We start from the raw sequence: 25,388 nt of genomic DNA, 5'->3' as shown, positions 1-25,388 counted from the left end.
ACTAAAATCAAAGACAAAAAGAATTTCAAAAGCAACAAGAGAAAAAAAAGTTTGTAACTTACAAGGTAACCCCCATAAGGCTATCAGCAGAATTCAGCAGAAACCTTGCAGGCCAGAAGAGAGTAGGATGATACATTCAAAGTACTGAAAGAAAAAAATTGCCAGCTAAGAATACTTTACCTGGCAAAGATGTCCTTCAAAAATAAAGGACAGAGAAAGATTTCCCAAGGCAAACAAAAACTGAGAGGGTTCATCACAACTAAATCTGCCTTATAAGAAATGCTGAAAGAAGCTCTTCATGCAAAAATGAAAGGACACTAACAAATCAGTAATATAAAACATATAAAAATATAAAACACACTGGTAAAGGTAAGTTTATAAATTCAGAATTCTCTAGAACTGTTATATAGTGGCATATTAATCAATTAACTCTAGTACGGAGTAAAAAACAAAAGTATTAAAAATAACTACAGCTACAGTAATTTGTTAAAGAATACATAATATATGAAAATGTAAACTGCAACATGAAAAATATAAAATGTGGGTAGGAGTAAAAGGGTACAATTTGTATATAAGATTGAAGTCCAAAATATTATCAGCATAAAACAGACTGTTAAAAGGTGTTTCATATAAGCCTCATTGCAACCACAAAGAAAAACCTACAACATTCTAGCTAGTACAAAAAGGTAAGAAAAGTAATTAAAGGCATCCAGATTGGAAAGGAAGAAGTAAAATTTTCATTAGTCCTAATGACATAATATCTGTGGGAAAAACCCAACAGAATCTTCTTGCCCCCTAAATAATAGAACTAAATGTGTTTAGCAAGGTTGCAAGATATAAGGTCCATATGCTAAAATAAACTGTATTTCTATATACTAGCCATGAACAATTGGAAATTGTTTTGTTTTTAAAAAATAAAAGAAACTGGGGCGCCTGGGTGGCTCAGTCGGTTAAGCGTCCGACTTTGACTCAGGTCACGATCTCACGGTCCATGAGTTCGAGCCCCGAGTCGGGCTATGGACTGATGGCTCAGAGCCTGGAGCCTGCTTCCGATTCTGTGTTTCCCTCTCTCTCTGCCCCTCCCCCATGCATGCTCTGTCTCTCTGTCTCAAAAATAAATAAACGTTAAAAAAATTTAAAAAATTAAAAATTAAATAAAATAAAAGAAACTGCTGAAAAAAACCCTACAACAGATATTCAAAAGGTAGGGGCGCCTGGGTGGCTCAGTCGGTTAAGCGTCCGACTTCAGCTCAGGTCACGATCTCGCGGTCCATGAATTCGAGCCCCGCGTCGGGCTCTGGGCTGATGGCTCAGAGCCTGGAGCCTGCTTCCGATTCTGTGTCTCCCTCTCTCTCTGACCCTCCCCTGTTCATGCTCTGTCTCTCTCTGTCTCAAAAATAAATAAACTTAAAAAAAAATTTTTTTAAAGGTAAAGAAAAGGTAATCAAACCATACCATGATGAAAAATCACCAATTCGCAAATGAAGAGAAAAAGGAAAGACAAGTGAACTAAAAGAGCCAGAAAACAATTAACAAGATAACATTATTAAGTCCTTAACCTACTAATAATTAAATTTAAATAGGTTAAGTTCTCCAATTAAAAGGCAATATAGTTGCTGAATGGACTAAAAATATAACCCAATCACATGCTGCCTATAAGAAACTCACTTTACCTTTAAGGATAAACAAAGGCTCAAAAGAAATTAAAAAAAATATAGTCTATGCAGATGTAAACCAAAAGAAAGCAGAGTTAGCTATACTTATGTCAGACAAATTAGATTTCAAGTCACAAACAAGAGTCAAAGAAGTTGATTATATAATGACAAAGGGGTTAATTCATCCTGATAAAACAATTGCAAATACGTATATACCCCAAAAAAACAGAACACCTAAATATATTAAATACTAACAGATCTGAAGGGAGAGCAGACAACATTACCAAAAAAAGTAAGGAATATCAATACCCTCTTTCAACAAAGGTTAGATCCAGAGTATTAGTAAGAAATTATTAGACTTAAATTACACTTTAAACAAATGGACCTAACAGACATATAAAGAATATTCAATTTAACAGCAGCATAATACACACTCTTCTCAAACACACACAGACTAGTCTCAGGGTAGAGAACATGCTAGGCCACAAAATAAGTCTTTAACTCAGGGTGCCTGGATGGCTCAGTTGGTTAAGCGTCCGACTTCAGCTCAGGCCATGATCTCACAGTTCGTGGGCTCAGGCCCCATGTCAGGCTCTGTTCTGACAACTCAGAGCCTGGAACCTGCTTCAGATTCTGTGTCTCCCCCTCTCTCTGCCCCTCCCCTGCCTGCACTCTGTCTCTAAGAATAAATAAATGTTAAAAAAAAATTTTTTTTAAAAAGAAGTCTTCAACTCAAGAAGACTAAAAGCATACCAATTATCTTTTCTAACCACAATGGTATGAAACTAGAAATTGATAACAAGAATTCACAAATATGTGGAAATTAAACAACACACTCCTGAACAGCAAATTGGCCAAAGAAGAAATCAAAAGAGAAGTCAAAAAATAACTGAAACAAATAGAAATGGAAACACAACATACCAAAACTTACAGGATACAGAAAAAGCAGCTCTAAGATGAAGGTTTATAGTGATAAATGCCTAAAATAAGGAAACAATACTCAAAGAGCAACCTAACTTTATACCTCAAGGAACTATAAAAATAATGACTTAGGGGGCACCTGGGTGACTGGGTCATTAAGTATCCAACTCTTGATTTTGGCTCAGGTCATGATCTCATGGTTAATGAGATCTAGCCCTGCCCGGGCTCTGAGCTGACAGCATGGAGCCTGCTTGAGATTCTTCTCTCCCTCTCTCCCTGCCTCTCTCTCAGCTTGCACATGAATGTGCACTCTCTCTCTCTCAACATAAATAAATATTTTTTAAAAATAATGAAGTAAGCCTAAAATTAGGAAAAGGAAGTTTATATAATGATTAGAGACGAAATTAATAAAATAGAGCCTAGTAAACATCAATGAAATTAAGATCTAGTTGTTTGAAAAGATAAAAAAAAATTGAAAAACCTTTAGCCAGACTAACATAGAAAATAAGAGAAAGAATCAAATATATAAAATCAAAAATGAAAGAGAATGAACAAATAATCCAGTGAAGAAATGGGCAGAAGACATGAATAGACACTTTTCCAAAGAAGACATCCAGTTGGCTAACAGACACATGAAAAGATGCTCAGTATCACTCATCATCAGGGAAATACAAATCAAAACCACAATGAGATACCACCTCACATCTATCAGAATAGCTAAAATTAACAACTCAGGAAACAACAGATATTTCCAAAGTGGCAAGGATGCCACTTTGGAATACAGTATGGAAGTTCCTCAAAAAATAAAAAAATAGAGCTATCCTACAACCCAGCAATTGCACTACTAGGTATTTACCCAAAGGATACAAAAATGCTGATTTATGGCACAAAAACAGACACACAGACCAATGGAATAGAATAGAAACCCCAGAACTAGACCCACAAACATATGGCCAACTCATCTTTGACAAAGCAGGAAAGAACATCCAATGGAAAAAAGACAGCCTCTTTAACAAATGGTGCTGGGAGAACTGGACAGCAACATGCAGAAGGTTGAAACTAGACCACTTTCTCACACCATTTACAAAAATAAACTCAAAATGGATAAAGGACCTAAATGTGAGACAGGAAACCATCAGAACCTTAGAGGAGAAAGCAGGAAAAGACCTCTCTGACCTCAGCCGTAGCAATCTCTTACTCGACACATCCCCAAAGGCAAGGGAATTAAAAGCGAAAGTGAATTACTGGGACCTTATGAAGATAAAAAGCTTCTGCACAGCAAAGGAAACAACCAACAAAACTAAAAGACAACCAACGGAATGGGAAAAGATATTTGCAAATGACATATCGGACAAAGGGCTAGTATCTAAAATCTATAAAGAGCTCACCAAACTCCACACCCGAAAAACAAATAACCCAGTGAAGAAATGGGCAGAAAACATGAATAGACACTTCTCTAAAGAAGACATCCAGATGGCCAACAGGCACATGAAAAGATGTTCAGCGTCGCTCCTTATCAGGGAAATACAAATCAAAACCACACTCAGGTATCACCTCACGCCAGTCAGAGTGGCCAAAATGAACAAATCAGGAGACTATAGATGCTGGAGAGGATGTGGAGAAACGGGAACCCTCTTGCACTGTTGGTGGGAATGCAAATTGGTGCAGCCGCTCTGGAAAACAGTGTGGAGGTTCCTCAGAAAATTAAAAATAGACCTACCCTATGACCCAGCAATAGCACTGCTAGGAATCTACCCAAGGGATACAGGAGTACTGATGCATAGGGGCACTTGTACCCCAATGTTCATAGCAGCACTCTCAACAATAGCCAAATTATGGAAAGAGCCTAAATGTCCATCAACTGATGAATGGATAAAGAAATTGTGGTTTATATACACAATGGAATACTACGTGGCAATGAGAAAAAATGAAATATGGCCTTTTGTAGCAACGTGGATGGAACTGGAGAGTGTGATGCTAAGTGAAATAAGCCATACAGAGAAAGACAGATACCATATGGTTTCACTCTTATGTGGATCCTGAGAAACTCAACAGGAACCCATGGGGGAGGGGAAGGGAGAAAAAAAAAAAAGACGTTAGAGTGGGAGAGAGCCAAAGCATAAGAGACTGTTAAAAACTGAGAACAAACTGAGGGTTGATGGGGGGTGGGAGGGAGGGGCGGGTGGGTGATGGGTATTGAGGAGGGCACCTTTTGGGATGAGCACTGGGTGTTGTATGGAAACCAATTTGTCAATAAACTTCATAAAAAAAAAAAAAAAAAAAAAAAAAAGACATCTGTACCACTAAAAAAAAAAAAAAAAAAAAAAAAAAAAAAAAAAAAAAAAAAAAAAATGCTGATTTAAAAGGGAACATGCCGGGGCGCCTGGGTGGCGCAGTCGGTTAAGCGTCCGACTTCAGCCAGGTCACGATCTCGCGGTCCGTGAGTTCGAGCCCCGCGTCGGGCTCTGGGCTGATGGCTCAGAGCCTGGAGCCTGCTTCCGATTCTGTGTCTCCCTCTCTCTCTGCCCCTCCCCTGTTCATGCTCTGTCTCTCTCTGTCCCAAAAATAAATAAACGTTGAAAAAAAAAAAAAAAAAAATTTTAAAAGGGAACATGCCTCCCAATGTTAACAGCAGCACTATCAACAATAGCCAAGTTATAAAAAGAGCCCAAATGTCCACTGACTGATGAATGGATTAAGAAGATATGGTATGTATGTGGCATATATATATATATATATATATATATATATGTATATATATACACAATATGTATGTATGTGTATGTATATACATACACAATATATATATACACAATGGAATACTACTTGGCAATCAAAAAGAATGAAATCTTGCCATTTGCGACAACATGGATGGAACTAGAGCGTATTATGCTAAGCGAAATAAGTCAGAGAAAGACAAACATAATATTAATTTCACTTCATGTGTGGAGTATAAGAAACAAAACAGATGAACATGGGAGAAGGGAAAGAAAAATAAGATAAAAACAGAGAGGGAGGCAAACCATAAGAGACTCCTAAACATACACAACAAACTGAGGGTTACTAGAAGGGAGGTGGGCAGGGGGCTTGGGTTAAATGGGTGATAGGCATTAAGGAGGGCACTTGTTGGGATGAGCACTGGGTGTTATACGTAAGTGATGAGTCAGTGGGTTCTACTCCTGAAACCAATACAACACTGTGTATTACCTAACTTGAAGTTAAATAGTTTTTATTTTATTTTTTGTTTTTTTTATTTTTTATTTTTTTAATATGAAATTTATTGCCAAATTGGTTTCCATACAACACCCAATGCTCATCCCAACAGGTGCTCTCCTCAATGCCCATCACCCACCCTCGTCTCCCTCCCACCCCCCATCAACCCTCAGTTTATTCTCAGTTTTTAAGAGTCTCTTATGGTTTGGCTCCCACCCTCTCTAACCTTTTTTTTCCTTCCCCTGCCCCATGGTCTTCTGTTAAGTTTCTCAGGATCCACATAAGAGTGAAAAGATATGGTATCTGTCTTTCTCTGTCTTTCACTTAGCATAACACTCTCCAGTTCCATCCACGTTGCTACAAAAGGCCATGTTTCATTCTTTCTCATTGCCAAGTAGTATTCCATTGTGTATATAAACCACAATTTCTTTATCCATTCATCAGTTGATGGACATTTAGGCTCTTTCCATAATTTGGCTATTGTTGAAAGTGCTGCTATAAACATTGGGGTCCAAGTGCCCCTATGCATCAGCACTCCTGTATCCCTTGGGTAAATTCCTAGCAGTGCTATTTCTGGGTCATAGGGTAGATCTATTTTTAATTTTTGAGGAACCTCCACAATGTTATATTTGCAAATGACATATCAGACAAAGGGCTAGTATCCAACATCTATAAAGAACTTACCAAACCCCACACCCGAAAAACAAATAATCCAGTGAAGAAATGGGCAAAAAACATGAATAGACACTTCTCTAAAGAAGACATCCAGATGGCCAACAGGCATATGAAAAGATGCTCAACATCACTCCTCATCAGGGAAATACAAATCAAAACCACAGTGAGATACCACCTCATGCCAGTCAGAGTAGCTAAAATGAACAAATCAGGAGACTATAGATGCTGGAGAGGATGTGGAGAAATGGGAACCTTCTTGCACTGTTGGTGGGAATGCAAACTGGTGCAGCCACGCTGGAAAAAAATAGTTTTTTTTTTAAATGAAAGAGGAGACACTACAACTGATACCATAAAAATACAAGGATTATAAGAGATTACTATGAACTATTATACACCAACAAATTGGTTAACCTAAAAGAAATGGACAGATTGCTAGAAACATATACCCTGACAAGACTGAATCATAAATAGAAAATCTGAACAGGGGCACCTGGGTGGCTCAGTTGGTTAAGTGTCCAACTCTTGATTTCGGCTCAGGTCATGATCTCATGGTCTGTGAGTTCAAGCACCAGATCAGGCTCTCTGCTGTAAGAGCAGAGCCTGCTTCAGATCCTCTGTGTCCCTCTCTCTGCCCCTCCTCTGCTCATGCTCTCTTTCTCTCTCAAAAATAAAATAAACATTAAAAAAAAGAAAATCTGAACAAACCAATTATGACTAAGAAGATTAAATCAGATGTTTCAAACCTCTGAACAAAGACAACTCCAGTAACAGATGGTTTAACTGATGAATTCTACCAAAGATTTAAAGAAAAATCAATACAAATCTTTCTCAGGGTCTTCCAAAAAAACCGAAGAGGAAGTAACACCTCAAAGCTCATTTTACAAAGTCTGCATTATGTTGATACCAAAGCCAGACATCTTTGTCATGTATCAAGGTAATGCTGACTTAACAAAACAAGAAAATTAAAGGCCAATATCCTGATGAATGCAGATACAAAAATATTCTCAACAAAATACTAGCAAGCCAAATTCAACAGCACATTAAAGGGGCACCTGGGTGGCTCAGTCAGTTGAGCATCCAACTTTGGCTCAAGTCATGATCTTGCAGTTCATAGGTTCAAGCCCCACACTGGGCTCGCAGCTGTCAGCTCAGAGCCTGCTTTGGATCCTCTCTCCCCCTCTCTGCCCCTGCCCTACGTGCACTGTCTCTGTCTCAAAAATAAATAGACATTAAAATTTTATTTTAAAATAGCGCATTAAAAGAATCATATACTGTTATTAAGTGGGACTTATCCATCAAATGCAAGGATAGTTCAACATATGAAAATCAGTAAGTGATACATACATTAACAGAATGAGGGATAAAAATATGATCTCAATAAATGCAGAAAAAGCATTTGACAAAATTCAATAGCCTATTATGATAAAAACTCTCAGGTATAGATGGAGAGGTATAGATAGAATACACTTTGCCATAATAAAGGCCACATATGACAAGCTCACAGAAAACATATTTGATGAAAGCTTTACCTCTACAACCAGTTAGAAGGCAAGGATGCCTACTTTCACCACTTCTGTTCAACACAGAAGTCCTAGCCAGAGCAACTAGGCAAGAGAATAAATGAAGACAACCATTTGGAAAGGAAGAAGTTAAAATTGTCTCTGTTTTGCCTATGACATGATCTTACATATAGAAAACCATAAAGCCTCCACCAAAAAACTTTCAGAACTGATAAAGCTGTTAAAGTTTCAAGATAAAAAATTAATATACAAAAAATAAGCTGCATTTCTTAAACTAAAATGAGCTATCAGACAGAAAAATTAATAAAATCCTCTTACGATAGCATCGAAAAGAATACAATATTTAGGGTTAAATATAACCAAGCAGGTGAAAGATCTGTACACTGAAAACTGTTAAGACATAGATGAAAGAAAATGAAGAAGACACAAAAAATTAAAAAATATCCCATGTTCATGGATTAGAAGAATTACTACTGTTAAAATGGCCATACTACACAAAACCATCTACAGATTCAATGCAATTTCTTCCAAAATTCCCATGGCACTTTTCACAAAAACAGAAGAAACCATACTAAAACTAATCTGGAACCACAGTAGACCCCAATGAGCTAAAGCAATCCTGAGCAAGAAGAGCAAAGCTGGAGGCATCACACTTCCTGACTTCAAACTATATTAAAAAGCTATAGTAATCAAAAGAGTAAGGCACTAGCATAAAAACAGACACATAAATCTAAGGAACAGAATAGAGAGCTCAAAAATAAATCCATACATATACAACCAATTAATTTATGACTAAGGTGCTGAGCATACACAATGAGGAAATGATAGTTCCCTTCAATTAATTGTATAGGAAAACTGGATACAAACATGCAAAGAATAAAAATACACCCTTACACATCATACTCAAAAATCAACTGAGAACAGATTAAAGATTTAAATATAAGACCCAAAACCATAAAAATCCTAGAAGAAAAGTCAAGGAAAATGCTCCCTGACATTGGTCTTCACAATGACTTTTTTGAATATGACACCAAAAGCACAAGCAACAAAAAGCCTAAAACAGACAATTAGGATTACATCAAAACAAAAAGCCTCTGCACAATAAAGGAAAACTCAACAAAATGAAAAGGCAACAAACATACTGAAACAAAAATATCTGCAAACCATAAATCTGATAACTCCTATAACTCCTACAACTCAGAAGCAGAATACAAATAATCTGACTGACTTAAAAATGGACAAAGGAATTGAATACACATTTCATTGTATGTCCAAAGACATACAAACAGCCAAAAGGTATAAGAAAAAGTGTTCAACATCACTAATCAGCAAGGAAATACAAACCAAAACCAAAATGAGATATCACCTCACATGTGTTAGAATGGCTATTATCAAAAAAAAAAAAAAAAAAAAAGATAACAAGTCTCAGTGAGAGTGTGGAAAAAGGAAATCCCATACACTGTTGGTGGTATGTAAACGCTCTGGCCATTATGTAAAACACTATTTAGGTTCCTCAAAAAATTAAAAAGAGAACCAACATATGATCAAGGAATTCCACCTCTGGCTATGTATCTGCAAGATATAATCTTAACTATAAATCATGTCTCAAAGAGACAGCTGCACTCCCATATTCCTTATAGCATTATTCACAATAGCCGAGATATGGAAACAACCTAAGTGTCTACCAGTGGATAAGCAGATAGATGATGGGATACACACACACATACACACAATGGAATATTATTCAGCCAAAGGAAAGAAGGAAATTCTGCCATTTGCAACATTATGCTAAATGAAAATAGCCAGACATAGAAAGACAAATAGTGTATGTTTTATAAATAAATAAGTAAATATTGAATCATACAGAGAGTAGAATGGTTGCTACCGGGGGCTAGGAAGTGGGGAAATTGTGAACATGCTGGTCAAAGAGTACAACCTTTCTGCTATAAGCTGAATAATAAATTTATATAAGCTGACGAAAAGCTCTGAGGATCTAATGTATTACATATTGACTATGACTAATAAAAGTGGGTCGTGTACTAGAAATCTGCTATAAGAATAGATCTTATGCATTTCTACCAGCAAAAAAAAAAGTTATCATGTGAAGTGACAGATGTGTTAATCAATTAACTGTGTAAATCATTTCACAAAGTATACATATATCAAGTCATCATCTTGTACACATTAGACATATACAACTTTATCAATTATATCTCAATAAAGCTGAAATAATATTAAGTAAAATTAATACTAGGAATAGAGGAGAACTTCCTAATTTGATGAAAAGCACTTACAAAGAAGCATTATACTTAATGGTGAAAGAATGAATATTTTCCCCCTAAGATCAAGGGCACCATTCATATTCACCATAGTGTTGGAAATTCTAGCCAGTGAAATAAGGCACTAATTTTAAATTTTTTTAAATATTTATTTATTTTTGAGAGACAGAGAGACAGAGCACAAGGAGGGGAGGGGCAAAGAGAGGGAGACACAGAATCCAAAGCAGGCTCCAGGCTCTGAGCTGTCAGCACAGAGACTGACCTGGGGCTCAAACTCACAAACCATGAGATCATGACCTGAGCCGAAGTCGGATGCTTAACCGACTGAGCCATCCAGGTGCCCCAATAAAGCACTAATTTTAAAAAGGAAATAAAAGGCATACAGTTCAGAAATGAAGAGATAAAAATGACTCTGCTTGCAAATGACATGATTATCTATGTAGAAAATCCCAAGAAGTTAAAAAAAAAAAAGTCCTATAACTGATAAGAGAGTTAAACAAAGGTTACAGGACACAAATAAACATACACAAATCAATTGTATTTCTAGATACTAGCAATGAACCTGAGCACACTGAAATTTAAAATACAATACCATTTATAGGGCGCCTGGGTGGCGCAGTCGGTTAAGCGTCCGACTTCAGCCAGGTCACGATCTCGCGGTCCGTGAGTTCGAGCCCCACGTCAGGCTCTGGGCTGATGGCTCAGAGCCTGGAGCCTGTTTCCGATTCTGTGTCTCCCTCTCTCTCTGCCCCTCCCCCATTCATGCTCTGTCTCTCTCTGTCCCAAAAATAAATAAACGTTGAAAAAAAAAATTAAAAAAAAAATTAAAATACAATACCATTTATAATCACTCAAAAATAGGATATACTCAGGTGTAATCTAACAAAACAGATACATAACTTGTATATGAAAATGTCAAAAACGCTGAATAACCAAAGAGATAGACTATGTGCATGGACTTGAAGACTCAACCTATCATTTCTCCCCAAACCAGTACACATGTTTAATATGATCCCTAAAAAATCCTAGCAAGATTTTTTACATATTCTCAAGATTCTTCTAAAGTTTATATGAAAAATAAACTAGAATACATAAAAGAATTTTTAAACAGAATAAAGTGTGAGAATAAAATCAGTCTATCAGATTTCAAGACAGCTACAAAAATCAAGACTTGCAGTACTGGCAGAGAGACAGGCAAATAGATCAATGGAATAGAACGGAGAAACCAGAAACAGACCCACACAAATATACTGTTGCTGTTTTTACAACAGCAATTTAATAGGGGAAAAATAACCTTTTCAACAAATGAAGCTGGAGCAACCGGACATGCATACACAAAACAATATCCCTGATAGTGTCAACAAATCAGGTATAGATGGAATAAGTCAACCTCACCATCAAACCTGCTCTAAAAATTAACTTCAAATAGATCAAAGACTTAAAAGATAAAACTATGTAACTTTTAGAAAAAACACAAGAGGGGGCGCCTGGGTGGCGCAGTCGGTTAAGCGTCCGACTTCAGCCAGGTCACGATCTCGCGGTCCGTGAGTTCGAGCCCCGCGTCAGGCTCTGGGCTGATGGCTCAGAGCCTGGAGCCTGTTTCCGATTCTGTGTCTCCCTCTCTCTCTGCCCCTCGCCCGTTCATGCTCTGTCTCTCTCTGTCCCAAAAATAAATAAACGTTGAAAAAAAAAAATTTAAAAAAAAAAAAAAAAAAAAAGAAAAAACACAAGAGAAAATCTTCTACACAGGAAATCTAAGGGAAGGCAAAGAACTCTTAGATTTTACACCAAATGCACAATCCATGAGAGGAAACACTCTCAAGTCACACTCCACCAAAATTTAAAACTTCCTCTGTGAAAGACTCTGTTCAAGAGCATACAGATGGAGAGAAAAATTTTCAAACCACACATCTGATATAAAACTAGTATCTAAAATATATAGAGAACTCCAAAACATAATAGTTAAAAACAGAAAGTCCAATTAGAAAATGGGTAAAAGGTGTGAAGATCATATACAGATGGCAAATAAACATGTGTTCAACATCAGTAACCATTACGGAAATACAAATTAAAATTACAATGAGATACTACTACACCTATCAGAATGACTAAATAGAAAACAGTGACAAAATCAAATGTTGGTAAGAATGCCAAGAAACTAGATCTCTCCTACACTGCAGGTGGAAATATATAATGGTACCACCTCTCTAGAAATTGGTTTGACCGTTTCTTTAAAAACTACATCAGCAACTACCCTATAAACCAACAAGTGCATGCCTGGGCATTTACTCCAGGGAAATATAAACTTTTATTCATGAAAGCACAAAACCTGTACATAAATGTTTATAACAGTTCTCTTTTAATAGCAAAAAACTGGACACTTGGATAACCTTCAAAATATGAATGGTTAAACAAATGGTATATCCATGCCATAACATATAACTCAAAAATAAAAAGGAATGCACTATTTTTTAAGTGTATTTGTTAATTTTGAGAGAGAGAGAGAGAGAGTGCGCACAAGGAGGGGGACAGAGAGAGCGAGCAAGAGAGATAATACCAGGCAGGCTCCACACTGTCAGTACAGAGCTCAATGCAGGGCTTGAACTCACAAACCATGAGATCATGACCTGAGCCAAATTCAGATGCTAAACTGACAGAGCCACCCAGATGCCCCAAGGAATGATACATGCAACAATATGGACAAATTTCCAGACAGTTATGCTGAGTGAAAATTCCCATTTCCAAAATGTTGCCATACTGTATGGCTCCACTTACATACATTTTTAAATGATGAAATTCTAAAAAAAAGAAAACAGATTACTGGTTGCCAGAAAACACACGGCAGTAGACGTGGAGGGGAGGTGGGTATTGCTACAAAAAGGCAAAATGAGAGATCCTTGTGGTGATGGAAATGTTTTGCCTCTTGATTATATTAATGTCACTGTCCTGGTTTTTATATTGTACTACAGTTTTATAAGATGTTATCAATGGAAGACTTGGATCTCTTTATATTTATTATAACTGCATATGAATCCTTAATTATCTCAAAAATATAACGTATAACAAAGAAAACCAGGACCTGTCTTCTGTTAAAAACAACTAGAAAACTGAACCAAATATGTGAAACAACTGTTTTCAGAAACTAGACAACCAGTAGCACAGTAATGTGTGATCACTAGGAGAAGGGAAACAAAGGAAGTGAGTCATACAATTTTCTAACACTTTTTGTCTAGAGGCCTTTATAGATCAAAACAGGACAGCACAGAGCAAAGCACTGTAAACATTTATAAACATTAGTAAACACTGTACACATCAGTAAAGAAGAGTGGAAGAGATGGATTCTGTGTGACAGAACAGAAGGGAATCATGAAGACTAAGAATTACAGGATTCCCCATAGAGATTTCCTTGAGTCTTTGCCTGAAAACTAAGCTGCAATCGTACAGAGTGAGACTATACAAGTCCAGGAAAAGAGCAATTAATGGACATCTGTAAACTAAACAATTCCTGGAAAAAACATAAGATTGGTACACATTTAAATGCTAACCCACCAGAATGAAAGAACTCCGTGAACACATGGTCTTGCAATAAAGACCCAGTAAGACTGCATGTAAAGAGCAAGGTCAAACAATCCTAGAGTAAAGGCTACTGTAGACATACTGCAACAAACCTTAAGGATCAAGCTGAATTACAAGTGAATTAATTGCCTGCAAAAATGAATTAAACTTCTGGGGTGCCTAGCTGGTTCAGTTGGTAGAACATGCAATTCTTGGTCTCAGGGTCCATGAGTTCAAGCCCCACACTGGACGTGGAGCCTACTTAAAAAAAGAAAAGAATTAAACTTTCTTTAAAAGAAGATGACAAAATTCAGATCAATAAATTCAACAACACAACTTCAAAATTCTGGAAAAGAAAACACAAAAAATTACTAGGTATGAGAAAATATAAACCATAATCAGAAGAAAAAGTAATCAATAAAAATAGACCAAAAATGATATACAATGGTAACTAGCAGAAAAGAAGTTAAAAATAACTATTAAAGTTTCCTCAAGAATTTAAAAGAAACCATGAACATAATGAAAGCGGAATAAATATACAAAATGGAACAAAATGGAAATAACAGAGCTGAAAAACACATCTAAGTGAAAACTTCATTCAAGGTATTTAATGGAAGATTAAATACTGTGGAAGAAAGAGCAGCACACTTGAAGACCTAGTATTAAAACCACGCAAATAAAGGAACATAGTTGAGGGAAAGCCTAAAAAATTAAACAGCAGTAAAAAAAAACAAAAACAAAAAAACTGTGAGATAATATAAAACAGTGTAAGTTTTTATTTAAATTCCAGTTAACTGGGGTGCCTGAGTGGCTCAATTGGTTGAACATCTGATGTAGGCTCAGGTCACGATCTCACAGTTTGTGAGTTCGAGCCCCACATTGGGTTGCTGTTGTCAGCGCAGAGCCCACTTCTGATCTTCTGCTCCCCTGTCTTTCTGTCCCTCCCTGCTTGCACTCTCACTCTCAAAAATAAATAAAACATTTAAAAATTTTTTTTCAATTTAAATTCCAGTTAGCTAACATACAGTGTAATATAAGTTTCAGATGTAGAATTTAGTGATTCATCACTTACATACAACACCCAGTACTCATCACAAGTGCCCTCCTTAATACCCATCACCTATTTAACCAATCCCCCTGCCCCCCTCCCCTCCAGCAACCTTCAGTTTGTTCTCTACAGTTGAGTCTGTTTTCTGGTTTGCCTCTCTTACTGTTTTTCCCCATCTGTGTCCATCTGTTTTGTTTCTTAAATTCCACATGTGAGTGAAATCATATGGTATTTGTCTTTCTCTGACTTATTTTTGCTTAGCATAATTGCTCTATCCACATCATTGCAAAGGGCAAAATTTCATTCTTTTATTTTTTTAATGTTTTTATTTTTATTTATTTTTGAGAGAGAGAGAGAGACAGTGTGTGTGTGTGTGTGTGTGTGTGTGTGTGTGTGTGTGTGAGCAGAAGAGGGGCAGAAAGAGAGGGAGACACAGAATCTGAAGCAGGCTCCAGGCTCTGAGCTGTCAGCACAGAGCCCAACACAGGGCTCAAACTAATGAACCCTAAGATCATGACCTGAGTTGAAGTTGCATGCTCAACCAACTGAGCCACCCAGGCATTTCCAAAAACACCTTTTAAAAATAAAAGTGAATAATCCGAAAGTAAATAAAATGACTAGGATAATAGAAAGCAGAGATCTTTGAAATAATCAACCAAAAAAGTTGTTAATTTTTTTCAAAAGATCAACAAAACAACAAAAATCTATGTAGATTTGATCAAGAAAAAGAGAGGGCACAAATTTCTAAAATCTGGAATGAAGGAGGGATTACCACTGAATATCTTACAGACATTAAAAAATAATAAATAGCTTGAATAACTATAACAAAAAAATCAAAAGTATTTTTGACAAATTTCCTACAAAATACAACTAACCTAACTGACAGAAAATGAATTAGACAAAGATACTAAAGACAGAACATTAGCTCTACCAAAACAAAAATAAACTTAAATGACAAATTAGCTTCCTCAAAATTAAAATCTACTCTTCAGAACACAACAGTAAGAAAATAAAAAGGCCAGGTGCACCTGGGTGGCTCAGACAGTTAAGTATTTCAGCTCAGGTCATGATCTCATGGTTCCAGAGTTCCAGCTTTCTTTCTCTCTCTCTCTCTACCCCACCCCTGCGTGCTCGCTTTCTCTCTCTCTCTCAAAATAAATAAACTTTAAAAAAAAAGAAAAAGGCAAGCCACAAACTAGAAGAAATATTTACAAGGACTTGTATTCAGAATAAAGAATTCACATAACTCTATAAAAAAAAAAAAAAGACCCAGTAAAATGTAAGTGAAAGACATAAACAGATACTACACAGAAAAATGAGGCAACAGGTCAATAAACATTTGAAAAAGTTTTTAACCTCTTGAGTCATCAGATAAATAAAAATTAAAATCAGAACAAGATACTGCTGGCCCATTCATTAGAATGGCTAAAATTTAAAAGACTAAAAATGAAAACTGTTGCTGAAACATGGACCAACTGAAACTCTCATATTTAAACTTAAATTTGTGGAGAGTTCTCACCATTAACTGGTAAGAATTGCTCACTGTGCCTAAACTATTTGGCACAAACAATATGGTTTATGTTAAATACGTGCTTTCCTTCTGGGAGTGCGGAATTTTGTTATGTACTAAGTAGAAGGTGCCTATATCACCAGTGACAATAAAAACTCTGGGCACCAGGTCTCAAACAAGCTTCTCTGGTTGGCAGCATTTCACATGTGTTGTTACAGTGTTGTTGGGGGAATTAGGTTTGTCCTGTGTGACTCCACTGGAAAAGGACTCTTGGAACCCTGTAGCTGATTTCTCCAGACTTTACTGCATTCATCTTTTTCCCTTTGCAGATTCCTCATAGAATACAAAAAGTAATTCATAGCTTTTGAGAGCAACTATATAATGAATCCGGTGTGTCTTCATAGCAAATCTTCAAACTTAAGGGTGGTCTTGAGGACTTCCAAACACAAGTAAGCCTTGCACAAAATACCACCTAGCCTTCATTCTTTTCAACTTCTACCACTTTCTCCCCACCTACAACAATACAAACACACTAATAATTAAGGCCCATTGATGGAGTATACTTAACATGTGGCTGTTAGCTAAATTCCAGATCACAAACACAAAATTCCAAAGCTGAGTAACGACGATAAAAGTCATTTTAAAAAGATTTTCAGTTAGAACTCTTACTGATGACAACCATAGTTTCCCTTCATTTAAAAATAACATCAGGTAAGTTCTCAGGATTACTTCATATTTGACCAAGTCTGATTCAAAATTAACCACCACAGGTAGAAGTAAATTGAGAAACTGAAATGATAATTCTCAGAGTGAATGTGAAATCACATCTTCAGGGTCTGATGTAAAAAACCATTTAATGGTTTTTTTAAACAACTTTATTGAGGTATAGCTGATATATGACACACTGCTGATATACCATAAACTGCACACATGTGTGGAATTTGATGCTTTGGGCATATAGTACATATACAGTGAAACCATACACAATTAAAATAAAGAAATTTGCATCATCCCCAAAAGTCTTCTCTTATCTTTTCTGTAATCCATTCCTCTTTTCAACATTATTAGTAGGCAGCCACTAAACTGGTTTAAGGCATTATAAATTATCAGCATTTTCCAGAATTTTACATAAATCAAATGCAAAATGTTCATCAGACTTCTCTACTCCCCAAACCAACAACCTTATACTCCCTAGAATCTACATCTACTTCCTTCCTTTCACCCGTTACCTACTCACTAGACTCTGGCTCTCTGCTACTATCAATCCTATTAAATGGGATTCTCTTTTTATTTTTAATATGAAATTTATTGTCAAATTGGTTTCCATACAACACCCAGTGCTCATCCCAACAGGTGCCCTCCTCAATACCCATCTCCCACACCCCATCAACCCTCAGTTTGTTCTCAGTTTTTAAGAGTCTCTTATGTTTTGGCCCCCTCCCTCTCTAACCTCTTTTTTTTTTCCCTTCCCCTCCCCCATGGTCTTCTGTTAAGTTTCTCAGGATCCACATAAAGGGAGTCTCTTAAAAATCACCAATGGCCTTCTAATTGTAAAACACAATACCCCCTACTCAGTACATTCTACTACACTACTCCACAGTACTTGAAATCATTAATCACCATGTTCTAAAAAACAAAAAACACACTTCCTTCTCCTTAGCCAATTATAACCTCCATTTCTCAGTCTCTTTGTGCTAGTTCCTCTTTTTTGTCCTCTAAGGTGATCTCAAGTCTCACTTGCAGCCCTATACTACCATAGCAGTAGTTGTTATAGCAACAGAAGCAAACATTTATTGCGCTGTTATCATGTGCTAATAAGCACTTTGTTATGAGCTTCATATAAGTTCACTGATTCCTCATAACAATTCTTTGAAGTAATAATGTTATCCCTATTTCAAATACACACAAAATTAGACAGAATAACATAATGAACCTCCATGAACACATCACTCAGCTTTGATAAGTACCAATATTTTGTCAATCTTGATTCATTAATCCCCACATACACATTTTTACCTAATGCAGTACATTAGAGAGAATTTTAGAATTCATGCATAAATACTTCAATATGTATCTTTAACAGGTGCTTACTGTTTCTCCAATAAACTCCATTTTATAATTATGCTGTGTGGCAATGGTAGATACACTCCTCTGTTAAATGGCAGATTCCCTGTTGCCAGAGAGACAAAATCCAAATTCTTTAGCATTCCTTATATTCTCTGGCATATAAGAGTCTTCAAATATAGATCCAACCTACCTTTCCTACTTTGGCATCCATCATTTTTCTGTACTATGCCCTTGCCAGTTTGGAGTATCTAACATTCCTTGAACATGCCTTGCAATTTCATGCCTCTATACCTCTGCTTTTATGATGTAAAACATTCTATAAGGCCTTGTAGCTATCTGGCAGAATTCTAGGTATCTAGTTGACAGTTATTACATAAAACCTAATTACAAAATGGGAAATATAAACTTTCTAGAATTTCATTCTTTTCCTCATGAGCATATATTTTATTTAAAAACACAAAATTATCAAATATCTGTTGTCCTTTTCTTAATTTTATCTAACTCTCTTATTTTTTAATACTTTATGTATGCTCTTAAGAAAGCTAATATTTTGGCAAGCCTAACAATTATGTAACATGACATTTCACCAAAAGATATTATGTCTCAAAAACTTTTGATTTCTAAAATTATAAAGCCTAAATAAGTTTTACCCTGGAATGTATGATGCAAAAATAAAGCCTTCAAAAAATGCAAAAGACAAAAACCTATCATTCTTAAGATCACTGGGCATAAAATTTAGTAGTTTATTTTTCCTACATAGTATCCTCTTAAAATGTAAAACTTCAATATATAGTCACAAAAATATGTAACTTAAAGCATATTTTATAATCATCCCAGTTTTTATTTTCCTTTTTTTAATGTTTATTTATTTTTGAGAGAGAGTGTACGCGCGCACAACATGCAAGCATGCACAAGCAGGAGAGGGGCAGAGAGAGAAAGAAAGAGAGAATCCCAAGGAGGCTCTGCGCTGTCAGCACAGTGTCCGACACAGGGCTCGATCTCATGAACCATGAGATCATGACCTGGCTGAAATCAAGAGTCAGACGCCTAATTCACTGAGCCACACAGGTGCTCCTCATCCCAGTTTTTCTTTAAGAATGTAGTATTTTACTACAAAGTATTCGTGAAGAACAAAACAATTAAGCTTTGAGAGTTTTATAAACTGTTTTATAGAAAGAAATGTTTTACCACTTGTTAATACTTCTGAATGCTCTATTTGCTATCTAGTTCAGATATTATTTTATTCAGGCTATTATGAGTTTTATTATAAGTCAAACACAACTCAAGACATACTAATAAGTCACCTTTTAATTGTCTTTAAACACGAACAGCTATAAGAAACCTACTGAAATTTTTACTTATTGTGATTATATTAATTACATATATAATTAATATAAAATAAAATTATATATACAATTAAACAGAATTATATATAAAAGATATATAGAAATGCATTTTTATCACTTTAAAGTGTGTAGAATCATTAAATGATTATATTTTACAAATAATAAAGAATTTTCACCATGGTTCCACAAAATATCATTGCCACATGAAATGGTTATCTCTATCTTTATCTCCAGTTGTTAAATTTTTAAAGTTTAAGAATACAAACACACGCTATTCAAAGGCATACAGTTATTTTATTAATAAATGCTACAATAATCTAAGACGCTAGAATGAAGTTGGTATTACCAAAATACACAATTTCAGAAGTCATTAGTCAAAAGTAAAGACAATAAGAGAGTCTGATGAGACAAAAATGAGCTCTAATGCTTAAGATTAGTTTAATTTGGTTTCTTCATTTTGATTGGCTTATGAAATCATTCCTAAGATTAATCACAAGGTAGTCTCTCCTACAGTCTCTAAACACCTTTGTTGCAGGAAATTTAGAAAATAGGTATGAGATTCTGAGCACCTTTCCTTAACTCTAAAACAGAATTCTGATTATCTGCTAGACAAGTCATATGGAGAAGCCTTGAGACTATATGGAAAGTCTAGCTGTATCAGTGATCTGGCTGAGGAGAGCCTTCCAGCCATCCTTGTCAGGATGCCAGACATGTGACTAGACCCTCTTGGACACCACAGCCAGCTGATCCTCCAGATGATTATAGCCATATAACTAAGTGTCCAGGTGGCCCCAGTCAAGGTACAAAATAATGAGAGATAAAATGGTGATTAAATTAATCCACTAAATTTTGATACACTTTGTTATACAGTAGTAGATAATATTTTAAGGGTGTCATAGTTCATGTCTCACTCAACAAGGTTTCAAAGCCATACACTGTTCATCAATTGTTGTTTTAATTACAAACATACTATAATTTGAATGACTATCATCTCCACAATGATCCTCAAACACTAGTATTGGAAACAAGGTGATAGGGTGCCCAAGGTCACAAATATTACCTATAATAAATAAAAAGTATGTAATATCACAAATTACAACTTTCCAATAATTTATGAGATTTCTCATCTATTCAAATTCTAAATTTTTGGTAATTTTAAATCAAGACAAATACATAAAATACAGAAATTATTTTCACAAAAGCATTACTGATGAGTAGTGGTAGAGAAGGGATTTTGGCAATGTCTACATTTTTCACTGCCACAACTTCAAGGGGGGAAATGTTACTGACATTTATTGAGTAGGAGTCATATATGCTTCCAAGTATATTATAATGCACAAGACCGCCCCCCACAATGCAGAATTATCTGGCCCAAAATGTGAACAGTGCCAAGGGTAAGATGCCCTGGCTGCAAGGAATTAAAATTTGAAGATACTGTCTTCTTATAATCATTAAAAACTAATAAAAACTAATAAAATGAATGATCGTACTAGAAAAATTGCTGATTAGAACTCTGAACAATTTTCTTTCTTAATAAAAACAGTATATGATCATTTTGATTATTTATCTGTACAAGAAAATAGCAAAATACGTTAAACATTAAGCTACAGAAATATATAAAAGCTTCTAATATTCATGATATGAAAGAGTGAGGAGAAAGCAGTTTTTGCAAATACATTCCTAAAGAACAATGTTCTTAAATGTATTATAACTGCCAATTAAAATATATTTTGTTTGATTAAATTAACTGGAAACAGAATACATAAAATCTATTCATAAAAAGTCTTGTTTAAATTTATATTTTAACAAGAATATCATCATCAACAAAGACATCTAATTGAACATTATTTGAAAGTTTTTTCTATTTTGTATTTTAGAAATAAACTTCTCTAAATAATCCCATGGATCCACAGGACTAGGACTATGAATAAGTCTTTACTTTTTGTCAAATCTCTACAAAAAGTCTCTACTTTTTGAAGGAAAAAAATATTAAGTGTCCTAATGGGCTTTTTCAAAATAAACTTTGCAGCTATGATCATACATGCATTTTCTGTCCTTTAAAAAAAAATAAAACATTTTAAGGCACCTGAGTGGCTCAGTCGGTTAAACATATGACTCTCGATTTCAGCTCAGGTCATGATCTCATGGTTTGTGGGTTCGAGCCCCACATCAGGCTCTGTGCTGATAGTGCAGAGCCTGCTTGGGATTCTCTGTCTCCCTCTCTCCGTCCCTCCCCAGCTTGCATGTGCGCTCTCTCACTCTCTCATAAATAAATAAATAAACATTAAAAAAGAAAGAGAAACATTTTAATACTGCTGACACACAGCAGCATCTGATATAGTTCTGTAAAGGAAAGGATGAGTGCGCCTACTGTAAAAGATGAAAAGATGCGCAGGTAAGAATTGTTTTTATACCCAACAAACATACTAGTTAGGTTCCTATATTAGAAAAAGTAACAATGAACTTATCATACCTTTACATTTGGCTTCTTTGTTGAAACTCCTCTGTACCAACCTAAAACAAAGCATACAAAGGAAATTAACATCATATTGTTGTCATTTCCTATAAGACACACCGTATGAGAATTTTTAGGGAAAAAATTAATGCAAAACTTGCCAAGATAGGTACAAGTATGGTGGATTTATTAGGAGTAGTTTACTCTGAAAGGAAAAGTCTTACAATAAACACATTTCCAATTTTCTTCAAAAGGCAAAACTTTCAACTGAATAAAACACAAAAAATTTTAAAATACCTCAAAGGACCTGTACTTTAACTCTATGAACATTTCTTGGTTTTCTAGATGCTGATGTTGACGTCTGTGCTTCATTTATTCCCTCTCAGCATTCATACACAGCAATAATAATGAAAGTTTCCATTACACAATAAAAACAATTTTCAGAGAAAGGAAATATTACCAAATTTTCTCAATTCTAATCTATTATTTTAGAGTTGTGTTATAGTTTTTCTTCTTGGGTTTAAAAAGGAAAATCTCCATTATTTAAAAGCAGATGTTTTCTGAAGATTTTTGCTTCTAAGCCTGCATAGAGTTTCTTTGATTTCCTTGGGGAAATATCCTTTCAATTTAGATCCTAATAAACAGTCTCTTTTTAGTAATATATATTCATTTCCTACTTATATTTATTAGTTATCTTTGCCTTCAGAATAACAATATTTGATATCTATAATCTCAAAAAATCAACGTCCTTTCCTCTTTGCTATCCCAAATATTGTACTCTTATAAAATATTTTCTAGTAAATGGAAACTGAATGATTATACAGGGACAGAGGAAAAAGCAGATCATATAATTGTATGTCCTTTAAAAATAACAATTGAAAGACATCAAAAGCACTTATGAAAACTTTTTTTTAGAGAACTAAGCATATTGATAAATCTCACATACAAATAAAACTTTTTGAGAATGATTTCTCCATAGGCTTTGAGCTATCATTGCAGAAAATGTTCAAGTCTTTTCTTCTTGTATATACCAATGCCATTGCCCTTTTGAACTGGACAAGAAGTGATGAATTTTCTCTTGTACTGTATAAAACAAATGACTTGAAAAGCAATAGTAAAACTCAGCTTTGCATCAAAAAAAAGGTGGGGGGGGAATCTCCAATGAGTGGTATCTAAAGGAGGAAAATGAAGGAAAGGAAATTATTGATAATAGCTAATAATAATTGAGAGTTTATTGTTCTTAATTCCATGTACTGTAATTGAGAGATTGTTCCATGTATTAACCTTTAAATCTCACAACAAAGCTATGAGGAAAGTAATCAACTTTCCTGAAATCTTAACAAACAATAAAAGAAGAAATATCCTTGTTTATGTTTAGTTCAACAGCTGAGATAATAAATTTGGGAAACTCAATTTATACCTTGAGAGTTTCAATATCTTTATTAATACTTGTTATAATATCTTAAGAAACAGAACAGAGAATGGTATCAGCAAGAATGGCAGAGTAAGGATCTCCAAAAAGCCTCTCCTCAATAAAAGCAGTTAGAATCCTGGCAAAAACTTTCTAATTCGAATTGTATAGAACTCTGGAAGTAAACATTTAGTTTTGTTGACTGTTACCTTCGCTGTTCAGAAGGTTTACATTGATGAGGTCCCAATAGTTCATTTTTGCTTTTATTTCCCTTGCCGCTGGAGAAATATCTAGTAAGAAGTTGCTGCAGCTGAGGTCAAAGAGGTTGCTGCCTGTTTTCTCCTCTAGGATTTTGATGGTTTCCCATCTCACATTTAGGTCTTTCATCCATTTTGAATTTATTTTTGTGTATGGTGTAAGAAAGGGGTCCAGTTTCATTCTTCTGCATGTCACATTCCAGTTTTTCCAACACCATTTGCTGAAGAGACTGTCTTCATCCCCCACCATTGGATACTCTTCCCTGCTTTGTCAAAGATTAGTTGGCCATTCGTTTGTATGTCCATTTCTGGGTTCTCTATTCTATTCCATTGATTTATATGTATGTGTTTGTACCAATACCATACTGTCTTGATGACTACAGCTTTGAAATACAGTTTAAAGTCCAGAATTGTGATACCTCCAGCTTTGGTTTTCTTTTTCAACGTTACATTGGCTATCCAGGGTCTTTTCTGGTTCCATACAAACTTTAGGACTGTTTGTTCTAGCTCTATGAAGAATGCTGGTGTTATCCTGGATAGGGACTGCATTAAATGTATAGATTGCTTTGGATAGTACAGACATTTTAAAAATATTTGTTCTTCCAAACCATGAGCATGGAATGTTATTCCATTTCTTTGTGTCATCTTCAATTTCTTTCATAGGCTTTCTTTTTTTTTTTTTTCCAACGTTTATTTATTTTTGGGACAGAGAGAGACAGAGCATGAACGGGGGAGGGGCAGAGAGAGAGGGAGACACAGAATCGGAAACAGGCTCCAGGCTCCGAGCCATCAGCCCAGAGCCTGACGCGGGGCTCGAACTCACGGAGCGCGAGATCGTGACCTGGCTGAAGTCGGACGCTTAACCGACTGCGCCACCCAGGCGCCCCAATAGGCTTTCAATAGTTTTCAGCATACAGATCTTTTACCTCTTTGGTTAGGTTTATTCCTAGGTATCTTACAGTTTTTAGTGCAAATGTAAATGTGATCAATTCCTTGATTTCTCTTTCTGCTGCTTCATTATTAGTGTATAGAATTGCAACTGATTTCTGTACATTGATTTTATATCCTGTGACTTTGTTGAATTCACATATCTAACAGTTTACTTGAAATAATCCAAACAGTATTTATTCAAGAAACTTGAATCTTGGTAAGAACAAAGACTTTTTAAAATTCCCCTATCCCATATCCTCCCTGCAGCCTTGTGTTAGGCTTGAAAACCAAAACCCCTACTGAGGGTTGATGGGGGGTGGGAGTTGGGGAGGGTGGGTGATGGGTATTGAGGAGGGCACCTTTTGGGATGAGCACTGGGTGTTGTATGGAAACCAATTTGACAAATTTCATATACTGAAAAAAAAAAAAAAGAAAACCAAAACCCCACATTAGTGATGGAAATCAGAAAACTAACAGCCCTGAAAAGGACCAAAACGGGAAATCAAGAAGACCAAAATACATTAAGAGGTTTACCATGTTTATGAA

At 35.6% G+C, this 25,388-nt stretch overlaps 1 protein-coding gene across 1 annotated transcript in view; it reads right to left on the bottom strand.

Annotated features, from left to right (window-relative positions):
* Positions 1-25,388, bottom strand: part of DOCK3 (dedicator of cytokinesis 3) — a 539,924-nt gene that overhangs the window by 436,223 nt on the left and 78,313 nt on the right. Inside the window, exon 3 of the mRNA XM_047095185.1 lies at positions 22,263-22,303. Within this exon, the coding sequence (XP_046951141.1) occupies positions 22,263-22,303 (41 nt within the window). The remainder of the gene's footprint in view (positions 1-22,262; positions 22,304-25,388) is intronic.

The sequence above is a fragment of the Lynx rufus genome, unplaced genomic scaffold (genome assembly GCF_022079265.1).
Source record: "Lynx rufus isolate CCGP_SWC_20201006 ecotype Redwood Valley unplaced genomic scaffold, mLynRuf1.p SCAF_4, whole genome shotgun sequence".
NCBI classification, from domain to species: domain Eukaryota; kingdom Metazoa; phylum Chordata; class Mammalia; order Carnivora; family Felidae; genus Lynx; species Lynx rufus.
Note: the sequence above shows the minus strand (reverse complement) of the source record. Positions and strands in the feature narration are given on the sequence as shown.